Raw genomic sequence first — 23,277 nt, forward strand, 5'->3', positions numbered from 1 at the left:
CCACCGCACCCGGCCTCTTTTTTTTTTGAGACAGAGTCTCACTCTGTCGTCCAGGGTGGAGTGCAGTTGTGCAATCTTGGCTCATTGCAACCTCCACCTCCCAGGTTCAAGCAGTTCTCCTGCCTCACCCTTCTAGTAGCTGGGATTACAGGCACATGCCACCACGCCTGGCTAATTTTTGTATTTTTAGTAGAGATGGGATTTCACCATTTTGGTCAGGCTGGTCTCAAATTCCTAACCTTGTGATCTGCCAGCCTCTACCCCCCACAGTGCTGGGATTACAGGTGTGAACCACCACGCCCGGCCTGTGCACTTTCTTAATGGTTTTCTGTAGGATTTTTGTCTTTAATTCTGTATTTGGAAGTTTAAAGACTTAAATACCATTATAAAGTAGTCTCCCCTTCCCCTCAAAAAAGTAAACCAATTCAAAGACTCTGGAAGCTAATTGTTTAAATTTCAAGGGGTGGGGAATAATAAGATAATAAGTTCTTCTTTTTACTCTATCCTAGCTGATGGTATTGCTGGCTCTGAGGTAGATAGAGGCCCAGACATAAACCAATGAACATCAGCAGGAGCCTTTTTTTCCTATGAGGGTCAGTTTGTGAAAGATTATTTTATATGTGTTATTTTCTAATTCAAAATTAAAATAGCATTGATTTTCCTGAAAAATCACAATAGAGCTTGCTGACTTCAATATAATGATGTGTGAGAAAATTGACCCCTCTCTTGTAGGTATAATTTAATACAGGGGCATATTAAATTACCACATCAAGCCCTGGATACTTACTAAGAAATTACTACATCAAGCCCCGGGTACTTTGGTTTGTGCCTATAGTTACAGCTACTCAGGATGCTGAGGCCAGAGTTTGAGTCCATCCTGGACAACAGAGTCCTCAAGAAAAACAAAAATTATCATATCTTAAACTATATCACAAAACCCAGGGATCAAAGAAACTATATGCTATTCATCTTACTAATGTACCACAGTTTAACTATATCCCAGTTGTTGACCATTTGAGTTCTTTATCTTTTTATCTACTTCTATTTATTTGTTTAATTCAAAATATTTGATTATGTGTAGCCAGGACTCTTCTGTGCACTAGGGATACAGTGATTAAACAAGATTGAAAAGGTTGCCACCCATCTGTAACCTACAGTCTAGTGGGAGAAGACAGGCATGAAGCTAAAAGATAGCATATAAACATAAAGGAAATGGGATGTGTAGTGGGAATTATGTGATAGTGATGAGGAAACCACTTAGGAAGAAACAGGTAAGCTAGTCTGAAGGATGCAAAAGGCAGTTTAAGGGTAAGGAGTATGTAGGTAGTTGTCCAGGCAGAGTGACAAATAGAAAGGTACTGAGACAGGAAGGCCTTCATTTTTGTTGTTGTAACAAATAGAAGAGTTGTTGGTGTATAGGATATAGGTGTGGAGAATGGGGGAATAGCCAGAAAAAAAAAAGTGAAATTGAGAGGGCAAATCAAGCAACAAATCGGGTAAAACCTTACAGTTCATGATAGTATCTAGATTTGTTTCTTAAGTGCTTTATGTTTATTTAACAAATAGCTGTGAGTACCTAAAATGTGTGCTTGGCCATAGCAGCAAACAGAAAGACAGTTTCAACTCTCATGGAGTTTAAAATCTGTCAGGGAAGCCAGAGTCTAGAGGCACTTCCATTAATTATTCCACTATTGATAATATTTCTATAAACATTTTTAAATCATTTCAAAGAACTAACAGTTTATTAGCATTTCATATCCATTTTAAGATGTGTAATTTTCTGCTTTTAAATGTATCTTAATGAGTCTTGCAAATGATAACATCTTATATTTGCTGTTGACCATCGCAATAGTCATGAGATACTTCTCATCACCTGTGCATCTGTTAACTCGGTTGAAATTCCTAGTGGCATGACTAGGTAGTTGGCAACCTCTTGACATTTTAGTGAACAAACCATTTAAGGAGCGTTCAAGGAAGGAATATGAGTCCTGGTTGTTTGAAAACAGGTTGTGATAAAGATACAGTCATAAATCTTGTAGAATAGGTATTAGTGACTTATAAGAAAACACTAGAGACTGTATTAGAGCAACTTTTAAACAAATGCTGGGTCATTTATACTCCTGATGACACGTAGAATGATATTGTATAGAAATATACATTAACAACTGGATTAAGTGATTCAGAAGAGTTGGATTCTGAATGTGAAGAAATTTTAGAAATAACTACTTAATCTGGTTTATTTTCCTTTTCTCTATGAGAGATACAAATATATAAACAATAGAAGAGCTCTTTCAATAAATATAAAAATTCTAAGTGATAAGGCATTTTTTAGCATTTTTTTCTGAGTAATACAAAAATTAGAGTTAATAACTCAACACTTTATCACTTTTTTCACTTATCTTACCTATCAACAGGGTTGGGGAGGTTGTAAGGTGGGGGAGGGCAGTTGAAATATCAGAAATAATTGATTTCTTTTTTCTTTTTTTTTTGAGACGAAGTCTTGCTCTGTCACCCAGGCTGGAGCGCAGTGGCATGATCTCAGCTCACTGTAACCTCCACCTCCCAGGTTCAAGCAATTCTCCTGCCTCAGCCTCCTGAGTAGCTGGGATTACAGGCACATGCCACCACACCCGGCTAATTTTTGTATTTTTAGTAGAGACGGGGTTTCACCATGTTGGTCAGGCTGGTCTCAAAACTCCTGACCTCGTGATCCGCCTGCCTCAGCCTCTCAAAGAATAATTGACCTTTTAACTAAAAAAAAAAAAAAAAAATTAGCTCCTCTTTGGCAGAAATAAACTTTTATTCAAGATAGCTTTCCGGGTATTACAGATTTGCTTAATTCTAGATGTAGTTGAAGACCTAAATTGTGCTGATTCCTACATTTCAAGCTTTCTTCAGGAGGATAGTGACAGATAGGATTAAGAAGGTGACCAAAAAAATCTATTATATATATGGGATTATTTGCCAAGTGGAGAGTTCATTTTGGAGATTTTATTGGTAGAAAGTTTGGTTTTTAGACATAAAAAGAAAAAAATCTTAAAAGTATACCTTTTAATAATTTAGAAACACCCACTTTGAGTTTTGATTAATTTGATTAATTTTCATTAATGTATATCAAAACTCAGAGTGGGTATTTCTAATTATTTTACATTTTACAATTTAAATATGTAGTATTATATTTGTGTAATTCATAGATTTTGTATCTTTTTCATTTTATTTTCTTGTGTTACTTATAAACATTTTTCATATCAAGTTGAATGTTCTCTTTTTTATTTATTTTTATTATAACTTTAAGTTCTGGGATATATGTGCAGAACATGCGGGTTTGTTACATAGGTATACATGTGCCATGGTGCTTTGCTGCACCCATCAACCCGTCATCTACATTAGGTATTTCTCCTAATGCTATCCCTCCCCTAGCCCCCAACCCTTGAGTGTTCTCTTTTTTTTGTAAGCTTTTGTGAATCTTTATTTGTAAATTTGAATTGAGAACAATTTTCCATGTATTTTGCAATTACTTAGCCATAGATAAATCAAACAAGATTTATCCGATAGCATCAAATAGATCTTTCCACTTTACTTACCTGTTAATCTGTTTATTTGTAGCAATTCTCATTTGAAAAATGAGCTTCTACTTAACTGTTTCTACATTTTACTTTTCAAAACAAGCTTGAACTCCAAGATGCAGTTTACATTTTTAAAACAAAAAAAAGACACTGCATATATTATCAGTTATGTATTTTCTTTCTAGGATAAAATGCAGGTTGACCAAGAAGAAGGAGGGCATCAAAAATGTCATGCGGAACACACCCCAGAAGAGGAAATTGATCATACAGGAGCCAAAACAAAGGTTTGGTTTACTTTTTCTATAGTTGTGTCTTTTTGAAATTGATATTTTGAATTATTGTATTTTATAATGCTTTCTTTTAATGCAGTTGATATTTTTGATCTTAGAACTGTGAGAAAGTATAGAAAGCTGATAGCCGGAATAAGTATGCTTTAATGATGTATTAAGACTTGTGTTTTTCCGCATGTTCTCACTCATAGGTGGGAACTGAACAGTGAGATCATTTGGACTCGGGAAGGGGAATGTCACACACCGGGGCCTATCACGGGGAGGGGGGAGGGATGGCATTGGGAGTTACACCTGATGTAAATGACGAGTTGATGGGTGCTGACGAGTTGATGGGTGCAGCACACCAACATGGCACAAGTATACATATGTAACAAACCTGCACGTTACGCACATGTACCCTAGAACTTAAAGTATAAAAAAAAAAAAAAAAAAGAGTTGTGTTTTTAAAAAATGAACCCTAACAACATCAGCAAAATTACCTTTTTTGGTAGGAAAAAAGATATATTTTTCATTAACTTTTTTTTTCATCTCATTTGAACACATGTACACATAGAGGGGAACAACAAACATTGACGCTTACTGGAGAGTGAAGGGTGGAGGGTGGAAGGGAGGGAGAGGATCCCTCCCCTTAACAGGTACTAGGCTTAATACCTGGGTGGTGAAATAATCTGTACAACAAGCCCCTGTGACATGAGTTTACCTATATAACCTGCACGTGTGCCCTTGAACTTATTAAAAAAAAAAAAAAGGAAATTTTATCAAAGAACCCAACAATAAAATTGCCTAAATTCTTTACCTTATTTCTTTAATTCATTATTTCTCATGCTTCACCAATAACTGCATTGTATTTCTAAAGTATGAATACATAAGTTAAAATTTTAACTTTAAAAAAATCATTTCAGAAAAATATGAGATGGAACAAGCTATATGAGGAAAACTTATATTAGCTGTACTCTGTATCTCAGAATTAACCACTCTAAGTATATCATAAAATATTTTTCTATGTGCAAAAATTAATACTTTCAGAAATAAAATGTTAAAGGATAAATGATTTATTGAGAGTAATTATTTTTCTAAGACAGCTATTGCCAATAAGACAGAAGGGAGAGACCTGGCCCCAGATGAACGTGGTTATAACTCTTAAACTGTCATCTTCAGCAGATTTTTCTAACCTGCATAGAACTTAATCTATGCAGGTTAGCCAAATAGATTCATTTCTCAGAGATTATAAAGATTTAATTTTAAATCTTAGATTCTAAAGTTATTTAAAACCTGGAAACTTTTTTTCTGGCATTTTTCAAAATTTTAATTGTTGAACAGCTTTATTGAGATTAAGTTTACGTATCATTCAATTCATCCAATTCAGTTGTGCAACCATCATCACAATTTTAGAACATTTTCATCGTCCCAAAGAGAGGCCTTGTATCTATTAACAGTGACTTCCCATTTCCCTTCAACCCTCTCCCTGCCAGCCATAGGGAATAGGCAATAGATTTGCCTATTGTGAACATTTCAAATACATATAGTTATACAGTATGTGCTTATTTGTGACTGGCTTCTTTCACCAAACATAATGTTTTCAAGGTTCATCCAGGTTGTAGGAAATATCACTATTCCTTTTTATGGCTGAATAATATGACATTGTATGAATACATACCACATTTTATTTAGCCATCTATCAATTGATAGACATTTGGGTTATTTTCACTTTTTTACTATTATGAATAATGCTGTTATGAACAATCATGTACAGGTTTTGCAGGGTGTGTATTTTCATTTTTCTTGGGCATATACCTAGGAATGGAATTGCTGGGTCGTAATTGTTTAACATTTTTGTTAACATTGTTTTGTTAATATTGTCATCTTTAACATTTTGAGGGATTTCCCAATGGTTTTCCAGAATGGCTGCAACATTTTACAATCCTGCAAGCAATGTATGAGGGGTTGCAGTTTCCCCACATCCTCACCAACACTTACTATTTTATTTTTTTATTATAGCCACCGTAATGGGTAAGAAGTAGCTACTCATTTTAATTTTGCTTTGCATTTCCAACCCAATATTTTTAATATAAAAACTAGGATTTAACATACCCAGACTACAAAATACCATCAGTCTTAAGGTAGTACTTTAAAATAAATATAACAGATCATAATCGTTTTGATTTTACTTTCTGTTTTACCTCTTAAATCTATTTTTAAGCTAATTTTAGAAATTTATACTTCTCTTTCGGATTTGCAGTCAGCTGTCTCAGACAAACAAGACCGATTAAATCAGACACTTAAAAAAGGAAAAGTCAAAAGTATTGATCTACCGATCCAGAGTAGCCTATGTAGACAACTGGGCCAAGATCTTCTCAACAGCTACATTGAAAATGAAGTATGTAAATCCGAGTTGATGTTGAAATAGGTGGTAATTTATTCTGATATTTTGTAGAAGTCAATGATTATCTCCAAAATTTAGGGCACTAGTTTATAACTCCTAAGGAATTATATTAAGTAAATTACTAAACTGCTTTATTTTTTACAAAATACTCAGCTGTATTAATGCCTTATGTACTGTGTAGCTTTCATCTTAGTTGCGTGAAAAACATGTATTGCCTCCTCTATAGGGAAAGACTTCTGAAATTGATTCTTCCTTTTATCCTGTCTTTAACAATGACACCCAGCAGACAACATATGGGAAAATATTAGCTGCTCTCCTCTTCTCCTGTGTTGTCCTTAAAGATTATATCTCTATTCAAAATGTTTTCTGACATCCATTAAATATTTTTTGAAAATCTTTGTCATTCTTGACATTTTCTTATATGTTCTTTTCTATTTACATGTTTAAGTTACAGTCTCTAGAGGAAATGAGTGTTGTTTCTTTACCAGTATCTGTGTAAGAAGTAATTTATATTTTGTAAGTTTGCATTTAAGCAGTAGTTCCTAATTTTTACAAGCTTGGCCTGCATTAAAAGGTCAGTCTTCTGACTTTACAGTGCTTGCTTTTGTAGTACCTACCTATATCATCTATTCATTAATTGTTAACGGTTGCATTTTATGTGAAGCAAGCATTCCTGGAGAGCCTGAATAATCTGGAATTTGTGTGTCTTGAGAAAAACTTTCCCAAAGGAATGAATCATAGGGAAGCACGGTTATAGCAAATTTTGTATATAAAATGAGATTTTGTTAACTTTTGAATGTCTCATTTTCAGTTCACAGATGTGAATGCATGGTAGTTTATAAAGGGATTCTTATGTTTACATGTGTTTTTATTAAAGTGAAAATTTTGCTCAAGTATTATAATCTTCAGGTTATTTCTTTGCTTTTGTTCATCATAAACTAACATCTATAAATACTTTTTATTTATACCCTCAAACCTATGAAGTGTAGGTTCTGTTAGAGAACTACATTTTACAGGTGAGGAAACTGAGACACAAGTAGATTAAATCACCCAGGATCAGAAATACCCTTTAGATATGGATCCAGGTGATTGTTCTCCAAAGCTCAATATCACAACAACTATACCATATCCACCCCCGCAAGGCTTTTATTCAGTACCAGGTATGTGTCAAACATTTCACTAAATATTTGACATGAATTCTGTCAACCTTATTAGCAGCCCTATGAGTTAGATGGAATTATGCCATCTGTTTTAGCATAAGAAAACTTACATTTAAATGATTTTTCTGCTATCTCAAGATAGTAAGTAGGGAACCTAGGATTTTAACCTGAGTATGTAGAATGACATAGGCTATCTTTTCTTTTGTTTTTTAACAGCTTTATTGAGATACATGAGATCATAACCCATTTAAAGTATACAATCCAGTGATTTTTGGTATACTACATTAAATTTTTACATGAAATTTGCTATTATAACCATTTTTAGTTGTGTAATTCAATGACTTTAATTACATTCACTGTATTGTGCATCCATCACCACTGTTTTCAAAACAATTCCATCACAAACGTAAACTCTGTAATAACTTGCTTTCCTCCCTTCTCCCAGTCCCCTAATTTCTGTCTTTGTGAATTGCCTAGTTATCCATAGATAAGAATCATGTTAAGTGGGATTATACAATGCTTGTCCTTTTGTGTCTGGCTTATTTGGCATAATGACTTCAAGATTCACCTTGTTTCAGCACGTATCATAACTTCATTTCTTCTTAAAATGAAATAAAATACTACATTGCGTTTATATACTTTTTTTATTCGTTCATCTATTAGTGCGCATTTGGATTGTTTTTACTTTTTGGCTATTGTGAATAATGCTACAGTGACATACAAATATCTGTTCAAGTCTCTGCTAGGAGTGAAATTGAAATTCTGCACTTAGCATTTTGAGGGACAGCCAAAACGTTTTCCATAGTGGCTGCAGCATTTTACATTCCTCTCAGCAGTGTACAAGGGTTTCACTTTCTCCACATCCTCATGAATACTTATTTTTTTATTGTAATCATCCTAGTGAGTGTGAAGTGGTATCTCGTGGTTTTGATTTCTGTTTCCCTAACGCGTATTCTTACGACAACTAATCTGAAGCTTTTTGAATAGGGGAAGATGATTATGCAAGATAAGTTAGAGAAAGAAAGAAATGATGCTAAGAATGCCGTTGAAGAATATGTATATGATTTTAGAGACAGGCTGGGCACTGTCTATGAAAAATTCATCACTCCAGAAGTAAGTCTAAATTCTGTAATTTTTGTGAGGACTATTTAAATGTTTACTTGAGAATGCTAGTACAAATTACATAAATAAATGTACCAAATGTTGTTATTGTTGCCAGTCTTGGGCCCATATGGGGAAGGTTCTTAGTTATTTTTGCAAGTTGCAGAAGTATGGTTAAAAACATATTTTTGAATAAGAAGTTAGAAAATTTTGAAATTTACTATTTTATACTTGAAAAACATTCTGTCCTTCCATAATTTTCACTTTTTATTTATTTATTTATTTATTTGAGACAGCATCTAGCTCTGTCGCCCAGGCTGGAGTGCAGTGTCACGATTTCAGCTCACTGCAACCTCTACTTCCCAGGCTCAAGCAATCCTCTCACCTCACCCTCACAAATAGATGGGAATACAGGCATGTGCCGTCATGCCTGGCTAATTTTTTAATTTGTTGTAGAAACATGATTTTGCCATATCACCCAGGCTGGTCTCTTGGTTCTGGGCTCAAGCGATCCTCCCACCTTGGCCTTTCAAAGTGTTGGGATTACAGGCATGAGGCACTGCACTGGGCCCAATAATGACTTTTATTTCTTAGGAAAGTATTTTTAATCAGTGTCTCTCAAATATATTACTAGGACATGAATAAACTGTCTGTAATATTGGAAGACACAGAAAATTGGCTTTATGAAGACGGAGAGGACCAACCTAAACAAGTGTATGTGGATAAGCTTCAAGAACTGAAGGTACATTTTTTAAAGTCCGTGTTAGTGTAAATCAGTAATTTTTTCTAAAAACATAACAGTGTATGTTCTATTAATTTTTAGTTTTTTAATTGAGGGGAAAATTGTATATATGGTGTACGACACGATGTTTTGATTATGCACACATTGTAGAATGGCTAAGTCAAACTATTTAACAAACGAGTTACCTCACATATGTTTCTTTGGGAGGGGAACACTTAAAATCTACTCTCTCAAGCAATTTTCAAATGTACAGTATATTGTTATGTATATATGTACAATAGATCTCTTGGACTTACTCCTCTTGTCTAATTGAAATGTTGCATCCTTTGACCAATAGCTCTCCATCATACTACCTGATAACCACCAATTCTACTATCTCCTTCTAAGAGTTTACCTTTTTTAGAGTCAACCTTTGAGATCATATAGTATTTGTCTTTTTGTGCCTGGCTTATTTCACTTAGCATAATGTCCTCCAGGTTCATCTAAATTGTCTCAAATGACAGGATCTACTTCTTTTTAAGGCTGAATAGTATTCCACTGTATATGCATAGCCCATTTTCTTTATCCATCATTTAATTGATGGACACTTACATTGATTCTGTATTTTGGCTATTGTGAATAATGCTGCAGTGAACATGGAGTGCAGATATCTCTTTGGCATACTGGTTTTATTTTCTTTGGATATATACACAGTAGTGAGATTGCTGGATCTGTATGTTTTTAGTAAGTACATGAAAAATTACTAAATCAGAAATGTATAAGAGGAAATGTTCTAATTTTAAAAGCATTTTGAGAGGCAAGCAATACTACATAATTGAAATCAGATATTGTGTAGTCATAATGTCGAAATATAAATGTTTATAGATGATCAGTGTTATTTTTGCACAAGTTATATATTACTGGCATGTCTTTAAGAAGTAATACATATATAATCTTGACCCTTTCTTATCCATTAAGGGAGTCATCCTCTTCCCCTGCTCCTCTGATTCTTAACTGTCTGATGTTAGGGAGTAATACTACAGTGGCCTGTTGTATTTTCACAGTGTAGCTCATGGGGATACCTGACCAGCCAAAGACTTAAAAAATAGTACCACTGCTCTTGAATTTTAACGTCCTTTCAGAAATAAGGAGACTTGGCCACAAAATCTCCTTTTTTAGGTCAGTGGTGTTATTTTAGGGAAAGACCACTGTTGACTCCTTTCTCCATACTTGCTACCAAATCTGGAAAAAATACCTTAAAAGATTAAAAGTTTATATTGGGCCAGGCGCTGTGGCTCACACCTGTAATCCCAGCACTTTGGGAGGTCGAGGCGGGCAGATCACGAAGTCAGGAGATCGAGACCATCCTGGCTAACACGGTGAAACCCCGTCTCTACCAAAAAAAAAGAAAATACAAAAAATTAGCCGGGTGTGGTGGCGGGCACCTGTAGTCCCAGCTACTCGGGAGATTGAGGCAGGAGAATGGCGTGAACCCGGGAGGGAGCTTGCAGTGAGCTGAGATTGCGCCACTGCACTCCAGCCTGGGCAACAGAGCGAGACTCCATCTCAAAAAACAAAAGTCTATATTGGAAGGATGGAGGAAATTTTCAGTCATTCCTTCTTAGTATGGATCATAGCAGTTCTTTAATGTGCGTATGAATTACCTGGGTGCTTACTGAAATGGAAATTTTGATTCAGTAGATACAAGGTGGACCCACTTTTAACAAGCTTTCAAGTGATGCTGATGCTGCTGGTCCCCAACCATTCTTTGAGTAGCAAGGGATTACATAGATGCTACATGATGACATTAACAAGGATTTTTAGAATATGGGAAAAGATGGCCCTTTACAACTTGGGACAGGCATGAGGTGGGGGAGGGTGTGCAAAAGAAGTTACTCAACTTAAAAGAAGTTAATACTGTGCAAAAAATTACCTTCATGCCAACAAATTACTTCCAAAGGAAATAATTAGAAAACCTAAGTTTATGATAGCAAAACTAGGCTTTACCATATCTTCTTGGTGGTTTTTAATCCCTATCTCCCTAAAAGAAACACAAGCCGGCCAGGCACAGTAGCTCACACTTGTAATCCCAGCACTTTGGGAGCTGAGGTGGGTGTATCACCTGAGGTAAGGAGTTCCAGACCAGCCAGGCTAACATGGTGAAATCCCATTTCTACTTAAGAGTACAAAAAATTAGCCAGGCATGGTGGCATGCACCTGTAATCCCAGCTACTCAGGAGGCTGAGGCAGGAGAATCGCTTGAACCCAGGAGGCAGAGGTTGCAGTGAGCTGAGGTCACATCGTTGCACTCCAGCTTCGGCAACAAAAGTGAAACTCCTTCTCAAAAAGAAACACAAGCCAAGCAGCTGAGGCCAGTAGAAATAACTGGAAATCCCAGCAGTTCCTATCATGGATTCTTCTGCTTCAAATATATAAGTAGCCATAGAAATTAATGTTACAGAAGTTTTCACAAGTTTTACTTTTTCTGTAATGTTGGCAATTTGAGAGGCCAAGGCAGGAGAATCACTTGAAGCCAGGAGTTCAAGACCAGCCTTGAGCAAAAAAGCAAGACCCCATCTCTACAAAAAAAATAAATTAGCCAGGCACAGTGGTATGTGCCTGCAGTTCCAGGTTGGGAGGCTGAGGCAGGAGGATCACTTGAACCCAGGAGTTTGAGGCTACAGTAAGCTGTTGCCATTGCACTCCAGCCTAGGTGACACAGCAAGACCCTGTCCCAATGGAAAAAAAAAAAAATGCACTACTTGCTTCCCTTTCAAAAACATTTAAACTATAAAGAGTATGATACGAATAGACCAAATTTAGTAATGGTATCCTGGAACAGATGATAATGAACTCTGAATAAAGAATGTAGTTCAGTTAATAGTAATGCTCCAGTGGTAGTTTCTTAGTTTTGACAAATGTATCCTAAGATGCTAACATTAGGGAAAACCATAGTGAAGCGTCTGGTGCTTGCTCTCTGTATAATTTCCGTTAACTTTTCTGTAAATCTAAAATTGTTCTAAAATAAGCCGATTTTTATTTAAGTATATAAAGAATTTAAAAGAAAATAGTGATTTTATCCTTCTAATGTGCGCCCCTTCCCAAAACTACAGAGTCTGTTTTAACATTTAGAAACTCCTTAATCCAAGACATGTAGGGGAAAAACCTACATATACTACAGTACTCATTTTACTGATTAAATATACAATATTTAGTTGATAATAATTATCAGTCCCAGTAATTATGTTGTACATAGAGGGTTATATTATGGTTTTGAGTATTTGATACCAAGTTTCAAATCTACAAATTCTGCATGCAGTATAGTTTTTATGGTTTTCTTATTTTAATAGTTCTACAAAGTTTTAACACCTAGCTTTTAAGGAATTAAAATTTTGATTGAGATGTTGGATTGGAGAAGCTAAGAAATAATCTTAATGAGTGAGAAAAAGAGATAAGGTGTGAGGAAGGCATCCGTGTGGAGGATTGAGGAAGTAGCTACTGGAACTCGCTTCCATATAGGAAAATAAGAGGGGACATATTTTTATCTGTCCATCTTTTCTTTCTATTTATCATCCTATAAGGGCCCTATAAAAGTTTCCTGTTAAAACTCAAATAATAACAATTTTTCTTCTTTAAAAATTTCTCATGTTAACAGAAATATGGCCAGCCTATTCAAATGAAGTACACGGAGCATGAAGAGAGACCAAAAGCCTTAAATGACTTGGGAAAAAAGATCCAACTTGTCATGAAAGTGATAGAAGCTTATAGAAACAAGGTATTGAATTCATAAAGCCAATTGTTGACGATGGCATTTGCATGGTACATAGAATGGGGCAAATCTAAAAGTTCTCAGCTATAAAGCTATAGCAGTTGTAGCTATCAAATTCCAGAGACTTTGTGTACCAAATTTAAAACTTACTTTTTTATTGAAGAATTTCACTTAAGGATTCTGATACATTTGAAATACAGTGAAGGTACGAAGCTTTCATCTTTTAGAATTTCCTGAAACTACATTATAAAATAACCCAGTGACCAAATCCATTGTTTTCTTCTTAGCAATTTTATTTTTATGTTTTTTATGTAGTGAAAAAGAGGACCTCTTTGACTTTTTTAAAATTATGGGCCTCTTTGAGACTGGACTCTGCTAGCCATTATTTTGTTTCTTGGCTCATTTTTCTTTTAGTTGCTTTTTGTCCTCCAGTCCATTAGTCATCCATAATCTCCTGTATGCTTTATTCTTTTATAAACATATTCAAATCTATATAACCTTAATCTTTCCACTGTCTTTAAGTCTCAAATATGTAGTTATACACATGATATTTCCATTTAGATATAACCATAAAATTTGAGAAAATTAAGCTTACTGTTTTGTTTCCTCTAAATCAGTAGTTATCAGACTTTTTTTAAGACAAACAATATTTTAGGCTTTACAGTTTCTACTGTGTCTATACAGCTATTCATATCTGCCATTGTAGCACAAAAGTACCATAGACAATATGCAAACTAATGGACATGGCTGTGTTCCCAAAAACTTTATTTAAAAAATCATAAGCAGTGGCTGGGTTTAGCTGATGGTACAAGTTTTTTGATCCCTACTCTAAGGAAATACTCTCTGTAATCCCTAGTTTTTGTCATTGATGTTAAACGTGCATTAGTAGGAAGAAGAGACTAGCACCAGAAATATTCAAACATGTGAAAATAGTTTACATTTATTGAGCACATCATGAATTTTACGTATTTTATGTAGATTATCTCACCAGGATGTATCCTATACAAAGTTAATGTTATCTTTATTTTACAACTAAGAAAACAGAAATGCTTAAGCAACTTACTGAGGTTTACCCAAGTAGTTAATGATGGAATCAACATTCAAACCTAACCAGTCTGACATCAACATACAAATTCTCAGCAACTGTATTGTTTTCCACTACACAAAATGGAAAAGAGTTACTTATTTTAGAAATAAGAGATTTTTGAGTTTCGTGAAACAAAAACTGCAGTCCAGCAAACCTAAAGGAAAAATTCAGATATTGATTGTAAATATGCCTGTTAATATCAGTGTTCAAATTGTTCTTATAGGCACAGATAGAATGTAAGGATAATGAAAAAGTAAGAAAGAAGAAACAACCCAATGAAAACACCAAGAATATTTTAAATCTGGTATAATTACTAGTGGCACAGTGCTCCCCAGGCTTTAGCTCTCTTCTTCAATATACAGGTTTAAGATATAATCCCACACAAGGCAAGACTTCACTTTTGCTCAAACATTTGAGTTTTTATTATGTGCTAGGCTATTTTCTAGGTGATCGAACTATAGTGTCAAAACATTGAACTTGTTTTTAATATGCTTCAATAGTGAAAGGTGGACACTAAATTACTGTAAGTTATATCAGATAGTAATAAAAAGCTGAAGAAAAAGTAAAGGACTGCCAGAGTTGGAAGAGGTTTGTCAGAAGGGTGTACTAATAAGGTGATACACATGTTATGAGAGAAATGAAGTGAAAACTCAAAGATGTGTGATAACTGGAAGAGAAATGTTCTAGACAAAGAATAGCAGTTGCAAAACACCAAGGGGAGAACATGTTAGAGGAACAGCAAGGTCAGTGTGGTTGAAAATAGCGGTAAGTGTGGCAGTTGCCAGATCATAAATGAGTCTTGTTGGCCCTTGTTAAAGTTTGGATTTTACTCTGAGATAGGAAGCTGTTGGAGGTTTTTGAGCACAGGAGTAATAACATTTGGCCTTTTTTTTAAGGATCTGGAGGCAGAGAGACAGATTAAGACATTATTAGAATAATACCAGCAAGAAATGGAGGCTCGAACCCAGATAGTAGGGTTGGGGAGCCAAGAAGTGGTCAGATTTTTCCATTTATTTTGAAGGTAGATGCTTTTAAGATTTCCTGATAGATTTGATGTAAATCTATCACAAAGAAGTTGAAAATGACTCCAAGGATTTTGACCTGAAAGAATGAAGTTTCCATTTGCTGAGATGAGGAAAACTGGGAAGAGGAGGTGGGGACATAATCAGGTATTTGAAACATAAGTAATTTTCTTTTAAGCATGTGGGTAGAGAGATGAATGAGGATGAACTGGCAAAAGAAACTTAAAAAGTGATCCACGACATAGGAAGAAATTCAAGAAAATGTGGTGACCTAGAAACTGAGACAGATGATTGATGCGTAATTTCTGATCATACAAGCAGAACGAGGACTTGGGTATCTGAGGGAACTTTATGGGTTTTTTGTTTGTTTGGGTTTTTTTTTTCTTCATATATATAGCTTTATGGTTTTAAAAATGGCATCACCATCCTCCTACTTCTTTGACTTTGGAGTGTTCTTACATTCTCTTTCCCTTTATATTCTGTGTCCAAACTGTAATCCATCAGGAGATTCTCTTTCTATATGTTCATTGCCATTTCTTTCTGATTCTATCACTACTAATCTAAACCATGACTACTTGGTTGTCTATTATATGTGACAACTGCAGTTTCTCTTTTTCAGAAAGAATTTTGTCATTTTTCTAATCAAGAATTTAACATACTTTTCTGTTATATATTCATAATTTTGTGTCTAGTTTGCTATATGCCTTGTTCACCTTATTTCTCCTTTACACATTCCATTTCATTGCAGCTTCTTTCTTGGCTAAGTGCTTTCTCCATGAGTATTCCTTAGTAGTCATTCTTTCCCAAACCTGATTTCTTCAGAGAACCTTTCCTTTTTAAACTCACACTGATTTTATCTTTTATCCCATTCTCTTCAGTTCTGTGTTATTTGTATGTGGTTTCTTCAGATGAATACATTTGAGGTATACAGTCAATAAGAGTAAATTTTTAAAGTAGAAATTATTAACAAACTGGTGCTACCTGAAAAATCGTTACATGCAGTCAAGTTTTTTTTTTTTTTTTAAATAGGATGAAAGATATGACCATCTGGATCCTGCTGAAATGGAAAAGGTTGAAAAATGTATCAGTGATGCCATGAGTTGGCTGAATAGTAAGATGAATGCACAAAACAAACTAAGTCTCACTCAAGATCCTGTGGTAAAAGTTTCAGAAATAGTAGCAAAGTCAAAGGTAAGAAGTTTACGAAATTGCCTTTTTAATGGTTTCAAGGATTAAAATTTTTTAATGAGAGTCATACTTTGGCAAATAATCAACTTGCAGAAGAACTTAGAAGAACAGAAATTTAAGGCTAATTTTTTATTTAGTTAAAAAAAATTAAGATTTTAGGTATGGGGTAATTGATTTAATTTGTCATACAAGGCTGGTTTTTAAACTTCAAGAGTAATATAGAATGAAATAAAAGCAATGTGGCAACTTCTGATTAAGTATTTCAGATTTATAGGTTGGATGAGACCTCTAAGTCTTCATTACAGAATTTTTCAGTATAAGTCTGTCTTTGACCTAGTTTGAAGTGTATAAATTTTCATGGTAAAATCTTATTCCGAGATAAACTTTTCAATTTAAAAAACACTGCCAGTGAAAATGTTGGCCAGGCGTGGTGGCTCATGTCTGTAATCCCAGCACTTTGTGGGGGTTGAGAAAGGCAGACCGCTTGAACCCAGGAGTTAGAGACCAGCATAAACAACATGGGGAAACCCTGTCTCTACAAAAAATACAAAAATCCGCTGGGCGTGGTAGCGCATATCTGTAGTCCCAGCTACTCAGGAGGCTGAGACAGGAGGCTCCCTTGAGCCCAGGAATTTGAGGCAGCAGTGAGCTACAATCGTGCCACTATACTCCACCTGGGCGACAGAGCAGGACCCTGTCTATTCAAAAAAAAAAAAAAAAAAAAAAAAGGCATCTAAATACCTATCACTAGGAAACTAGATCAATAAATTGATGCATCCATACAACACTATGCAGCCATTAAATATAGCATTTTACATATAGAGATATCTATTTAGATATAAAGATATATACAGTGTATTGCTAAGTTAAATTACAAAACCTAAATAAAATGTATTAATTTGTATAAATATGTGTGCTCATAGATTTGTTTATATGTATGCATATGCCTGAATATACATCTAGAAGGATATCCACCAAAGGTTAATATTGTTTATTTGTAGGAGATGGAATTTCAGGGGATTTTAAAAATATAATTCAGTATGTTTTGGGATATGTGATTTTTTCTTTTTTTAACAAAAGCTGGTATTTTTAATAAATACGTAATAAAAATATTTTTATTCTAACAAAGTTTTTTGCCAAGAAGCTATAATATATATTTTACTCCTAATGAGATGAGATGTGAAGTGTGACAAGAGCAGTTTGCAACTAAAACATTCCCCCTAGGATGTTAATCCCTATATTTCTGTCCCTACCCCAATCTTTGTGACATTGATCTTAAAAGGTTTTTAAATTTGAGTAGTGTTTGTATAGTGTTCTTCTATTTGTACCTAAAAAGCAAGGAAATTGAAGAACATTGTTTCATTTAAATTATTAAGTTGCAATTTACTTTCATGGCACTTTTTCCCTCAACAGAAGAGGCTACTCAGCTATTTGCAAAAAAAAAAAAACGTTGTTTGTGTATTTGTATGATTCCATTTGTTAGAATTGTTTTCATATAAATGTTGAAAATTTTCAATTTATGAATAGGTGTTATTTGATGTCATTCTTATAGCAAAGCATTACACATAATGTAAAGGAAGGATTAAAAATTATTCCTGCCAAAGTAAACTATATTTGAATTATTATAAAGAAACAAGTATTAGAAAGGTTAAGTACAAAAAATAATTGTTTAAGATTCAATAATTTTTGACTGCCACAGACATATACTAACAAACAAGGTAAATCTTTCATGAGGCATTTGAAGAAAACAGTTGGTTATCTGGCTGAGCTAACACAAATTCAGAAAGGTGGAATTATGTGAAAATTCAGAAAGTTAATGTGGAATTTAGAAAGTTAATGGTAATTTGTTCTGTAATCATTTTAATATAATCAATTTCTTCGTGTCTTTAGGAACTGGATAATTTCTGTAACCCCATCATTTACAAGCCCAAACCAAAAGTAGAAGTTCCTGAAGACAAAGCAAAAGCTAATAGTGAACACAATGGCCCAATGGATGGACAGAGTGGAAATGAAACTAAATCAGATTCAACAAAAGACAGCTCACAGCATACTAAATCCTCCGGAGAGATGGAAGTGGACTAAGTCTTAATTTTACCTTCACATAATTGAAACAGTGCAAGTAACCACGGGGTCCATCTTTTACATCTGGTACACACAACAGATGTTCAGTTGTTCTGAACCTCTTTTTGTCATTTGTTTTTTGGAGTAGTTTTGAAAAGTGTTTTATATTGAGTGCACTTCTGTTCATTTCCATTGCTGCTTACATGAAGCTTTAGCCGAATTAGATTTACAAGACAATTTAAGCTTTCCAGATACATTTTATATCAAACATAACAGAATTGATAAATAGTTGGCAACAGTCTACCTTATTTAAAGCTTCTACTGGGATAAACCTCAATTCCTTTATTCAGGAAAGGATACTTTATTGCACTATTGTTGCAGAAGCATAGATTTAATTGCAACTTTATTTTGAAAAACAAATGGAAATTGATGGGGTTGAAAGCTACAGAGGCACTGACCTTTTTCTAGTTATTGTATTGTTACAATTTAAATATTAAAACAAATAAGAGCTTTCTCAACAAATTAGTCCATCTCATTGATGTACCACAGATCTCCAAAGCTTTGCTCTCATCACATAAATGAACTAAATCACATGTGAAAGGGAACACACCCAATTTTATGTTAAGGTGAAACCAGCAGTTTGCTTCTTTTATTAGTAATGTGGATTGATGTTTTCTCAGAGTAACTCATCTTTTTCACTTGAAATTTTTGATCTTGTCCTGAAGACTAGCTGCTGCTAAAACAATGCTAGCCTAAAGACACAGGAGTCTCTGACAAAATGACCTTCATGTTAAGGGGAAATACTGTTTATCTACTCAGACATGCATCTGTGATGTTCATAGCCTTGTTTCAGTTATAATAGTTGTCTTGTTTTTTTCTTAATTGATTTTGTTAATAATACCTTAACACAGGGTAGGGAGAAGTGGCACAGTGTATTGCATTATATACATTTATCATTGATTTACCTAATGTTACCTTGTAGATTAAACACTATTAAGTGGTAATACTTGAAAAGGAGCACTTATACCGTAAGTCTTAGGAAATAATGTTTGTAATAAACTTAACTATGTTACATATCAACAGGCAGAAATATAGAATGTTACATAGTGTTGTATGATGTGATTAAATTATAGTTCCTGCTGTTAACATTACCTTTTGAAACCTTGGCTCCAGTTTTGGTGGTGCTTATACAAATTAAATGGGAAAAGGGACTGTAAACTTAAGATGTATTTTAAGGACTTTATCTGTGCTTCATCACCAAACTTGTTCACATTGTTAATTTTTGTCCAGAGACCTGAAACTGTTTAAGTATGGGAACAGACCGAAATGATGTTTCGACCTACAAGAGACAGACGCATAGACAAGTGTATGAGCCCTTATGTCCTTAATGCCAATCAACTAGATTGACCTAGGTTAAAATTTCAAAAGGCTCATTTTCTCCCAAAGCTAAATCTTTATATTAGGAACAACTAAATATTGACTTAAGTTGTAAAAATTGAGAGTCTAATATCTTTAGGGATAGTCATTATTTCTCACAACTAGTTCTCTACGAGAGATTTTGTTTCTACAATGTAGTCGGCACTTAATGGAGAGTATGGAGTAGTGCATTTTGCAGGGATTTTTATTCAGTCTTTTGAGGGGAAGAATCTCTTTTTTGCATTAAAAAATCATATAAACAATATATTTTTAAAACTTCTAGTCTTTAAACTTTCTCTTAATTCTCTTAAAATGAAATAGGTATATCAAATAGGTGATTAAATACATTTTTTAAAAACATAGATGCTTTTTATTTGTATGTTGAATGTATAGATTCATTTCAGGAAAAGCATGAAGATAATGAAAGCAAATATATAACAATACAAGTAGGGACTTTAGAGCTTTTGTTTGAGTTAAAACATCCACTCAACTTGTTTAGGAGCTATGCCTCGGAAACTTCCTGGGAATAAACATGGGAACAACTTTTCTATTAATACATCTAAATTTTCTAGTATATCCTGACATTTTCCATTCCTGCTCTGAAGTCACTTTTAGTTTTGTGTTTTCGTCAGATAGTACCACTAATTTTTGTAATTTATATAACACTTAATTTAATAACTTAAATACATCCATATATATATACTTTTTCTACCCAATTATTCAACTTAAAAGATAATTTCAAAAGCAATTTAGCCTTATCATGTATTTATTTAATTCATTAATGAGAGAGAGTGCTCTCTTTAATACAGCTTTGGGTAGACAGTCTAATTCAGTCCAATTTTAATCTACATTAAAATATGCAATGCTAGACAGATTTTCAAAATAAAAAGCTATTATTTCAGAAATTATTTTAAAAGATACATAGTAAAACAATGTTTTCCTATGGTAAGCAAATAAGAATTAAGTTTCTAGGGAATATTTAGAATGATTAATACAAAGTAGTATACTTTGGCTCTGTACTCTTGATAGCCAGTTGTACTGTAATTATAAAAAACAATTGTTAAATAATATAACAGAAGTTTGTGATGTTTTAATTCCTTAGCAGTAATGGAAAATTATTAAGTTTTGGCCAGGCGCCATGGCTAACGCCTGTAGTCCTAGCACTTTGGGAGGCCGAGGCAGGCGGATCACCTGAGGTCAGGAGTTCAAGACCAGCCTGGACAACATGGTAAAAAACCCTGTCTCTACTAAAAATCAAAAAAAGTAGCCAGGCATGGTGGTATGTCCCCTGTAATCTCAGCTATCCGGAAAGCTCAGGCAGGAGAATCACCAGGAGACAGAGGCTGCCGTTAGCCGAGATCGTGCCACTGCACTCCAGCCTGGGCAACAGAGCAAGGCTCTATCTCAAAAAAAAAAAAAAAAAAAAAATTAAGTTTTAACAAAAAACTAGAAAGAGCACAGCAAAGAATATGGCTATTGAAATAACAGATAAACTTGATTTTGAAAAGGATAACAAGGCTGGTCACGGTGACTCACACCTGTACTCCTAGCACTTTGGGAGGCTGAGAAGGGAGGATCACTTGAACCCAGGAGTTCAAGACCAGCCTGGGCAACATAGTGAGACCCTATCTCTAGAAAAAATAAAAAGCGAGGCATGGTGGTGCACACCTGTAGTCCCAGCTACTCTGGAGGCTGAGGTGGAGAATCACTGAAGCCTGGGAGGTCAAGGCTGCAGTGAGCCATGATCATAGCACTGTACTCCAGCCTGGGCAACAGAGTGAGGCCCCGTCTCAAATACATAAAAGGCGGTGGCTCACACCTGTAATCCCAGCACTTTGGGAGGCTGAGGCGGGTGGATCACAAGGTCAGGAGACCAAGACCATCCTGGCTAACACGATGAAACCCTGTCTCTACTAAAAAATACAAAAGAATTAGCCAGGCGTGATGGCAGGCGCCTGTAGTCCCAACCACTCAGGAGGCTGAGGCAGGAGAATGGCGTGAACCCAGGAGGCGGAGGTTGCAGTGAGCCGATATTGCGCCACTGCACTCCAGCCTGGGCAAGAGAGAAAGACTCCATCTCAATAAATAAATAAATAAATAACAAGACATTTCCTAAGAAGAGCTAAAGTAAAGAATTAAAGGTTTCTTACACTTTTTTCCTTTTTTTGGAGGGGGGGTGTCAATTTTTAGTATATTAAGAGCTAAAGAAGTAAAGGTTTCTTAGACTTACTTTTTTTGGGGGGTATCTATTTTTAGTATATTTGGGATTAATTCCATGACAAAAGTCTTTAAAGAGAATTTTGGGGCTCAATAATTTAACATAATGTCACTGTTAAAGCACTTAATCCAAATTAGCCCATCTTTAACTGTTTTGAAAAATCTATATTTATTAAAGGCAGTAGACATCTGAATATAGTAATCAAATTATCTGATTTTGGTTTAACCCTAAATACATATAACCATAACTCCATTTCCATAAATTTGAAAAATAATAAGCCTCTCCCATTAGGATTTTCTGTTTTGTAGTAAATAGTTGGTATTTGATAGTCCACAATTAAAGTCATTGCATTAATTTTACAAATTATAGATTTAGAAATGATTCTTAAGTGATTGGTAAAATATAACTTTCTCAGTTTTTAAAAGTCTACAAAACATTTTTCTTTTGAGACAGAGTATGGCTTTGTTATCCAGGCTGGAATGAAATGGTATGATCTCAGCCCACTGCAACCTCTACCACCTGAGTTCAGGCGATTTTTCTGCCTCAACCTCCTGAGTAGCTGGGACTACAGGTGCATGACACCACACCCAGCTAATTTTTGTATTTTTAGTAGAGGCAGAGTTTCACCATGTTGGCCAGGCTGGTCTTGAACTCTTAAGCTCCTGACCTCAGATAATCCACCCACCTCAAACTCCCAAAGTGCTGGGATTACAGGCGTGAGCCACGTACCTGGCCAAAAATTTTTGCTTTTAAAGTTAGTGTTATTTTGTGGTTAATCTTCTAAAGTTTTGAATTGCAAGCAGAATTTGGTTTTTTGATATTTGTATAAACTGTTGATGAGAGGCATAGCTAATTGTACATATCAATATACATTTAAAATCTGGTAACACTGGTTAAATAGCCCTTGATGACTTTTCCTGTGGCATGAGAGGGATATGCTTATAAAGATTAATTCTGATACTATCCTCTTATTAACTACAGTATGTTTTGCAAAAATCAGTCCACTTAGCAAACTAATCTTTGTAAAGCAGTCAGTTTCAGAAGATACTTTTTTATCAAAAAAGATAGCAGGTTTAACATTATACCTTTCAGTTTTTGCCCAACATTTGATTGAATATAAAGTAAGAATATAAAATAATTTTAAGAAGCATATAATTTCTTTTGATAAAAAGTAACAAAAATTTAATGCAGATCAAGGAGCAAGGCTTTTAAACAAAACAAGCAAAAAGAAACTTTAGCTGTTTAACTCACATCTCTAATTTAAAATGCATGAAAATTATATTCTTTGTTTTTGT

At 34.6% G+C, this 23,277-nt stretch overlaps 1 protein-coding gene across 3 annotated transcripts in view; it reads left to right on the plus strand.

Annotated features, from left to right (window-relative positions):
- Window positions 1–19,571, plus strand: part of HSPA4L (heat shock 70kDa protein 4-like) — a 60,194-nt gene extending 40,623 nt beyond the window's left edge. For 2 of the 3 annotated variants that reach the window (XM_011935596.1, XM_011935597.1), the window contains 7 exons: window positions 3,752–3,850; window positions 6,096–6,233; window positions 8,387–8,512; window positions 9,135–9,242; window positions 12,877–12,996; window positions 16,129–16,290; window positions 18,178–19,571. In XM_011935596.1, coding sequence (XP_011790986.1) covers window positions 3,752–3,850; window positions 6,096–6,233; window positions 8,387–8,512; window positions 9,135–9,242; window positions 12,877–12,996; window positions 16,129–16,290; window positions 18,178–18,369 — 945 coding nt within the window. In that variant the 3' untranslated portion in view covers window positions 18,370–19,571. The remainder of the gene's footprint in view (window positions 1–3,751; window positions 3,851–6,095; window positions 6,234–8,386; window positions 8,513–9,134; window positions 9,243–12,876; window positions 12,997–16,128; window positions 16,291–18,177) is intronic. The other variant, XM_011935594.1, reaches the window with a different exon arrangement.
- The last annotated feature ends 3,706 nt before the right edge of the window (window positions 19,572–23,277 follow it).

The sequence above is a fragment of the Colobus angolensis genome, unplaced genomic scaffold (genome assembly GCF_000951035.1).
Source record: "Colobus angolensis palliatus isolate OR3802 unplaced genomic scaffold, Cang.pa_1.0 Scaffold145, whole genome shotgun sequence".
Lineage (NCBI taxonomy): Eukaryota > Metazoa > Chordata > Mammalia > Primates > Cercopithecidae > Colobus > Colobus angolensis.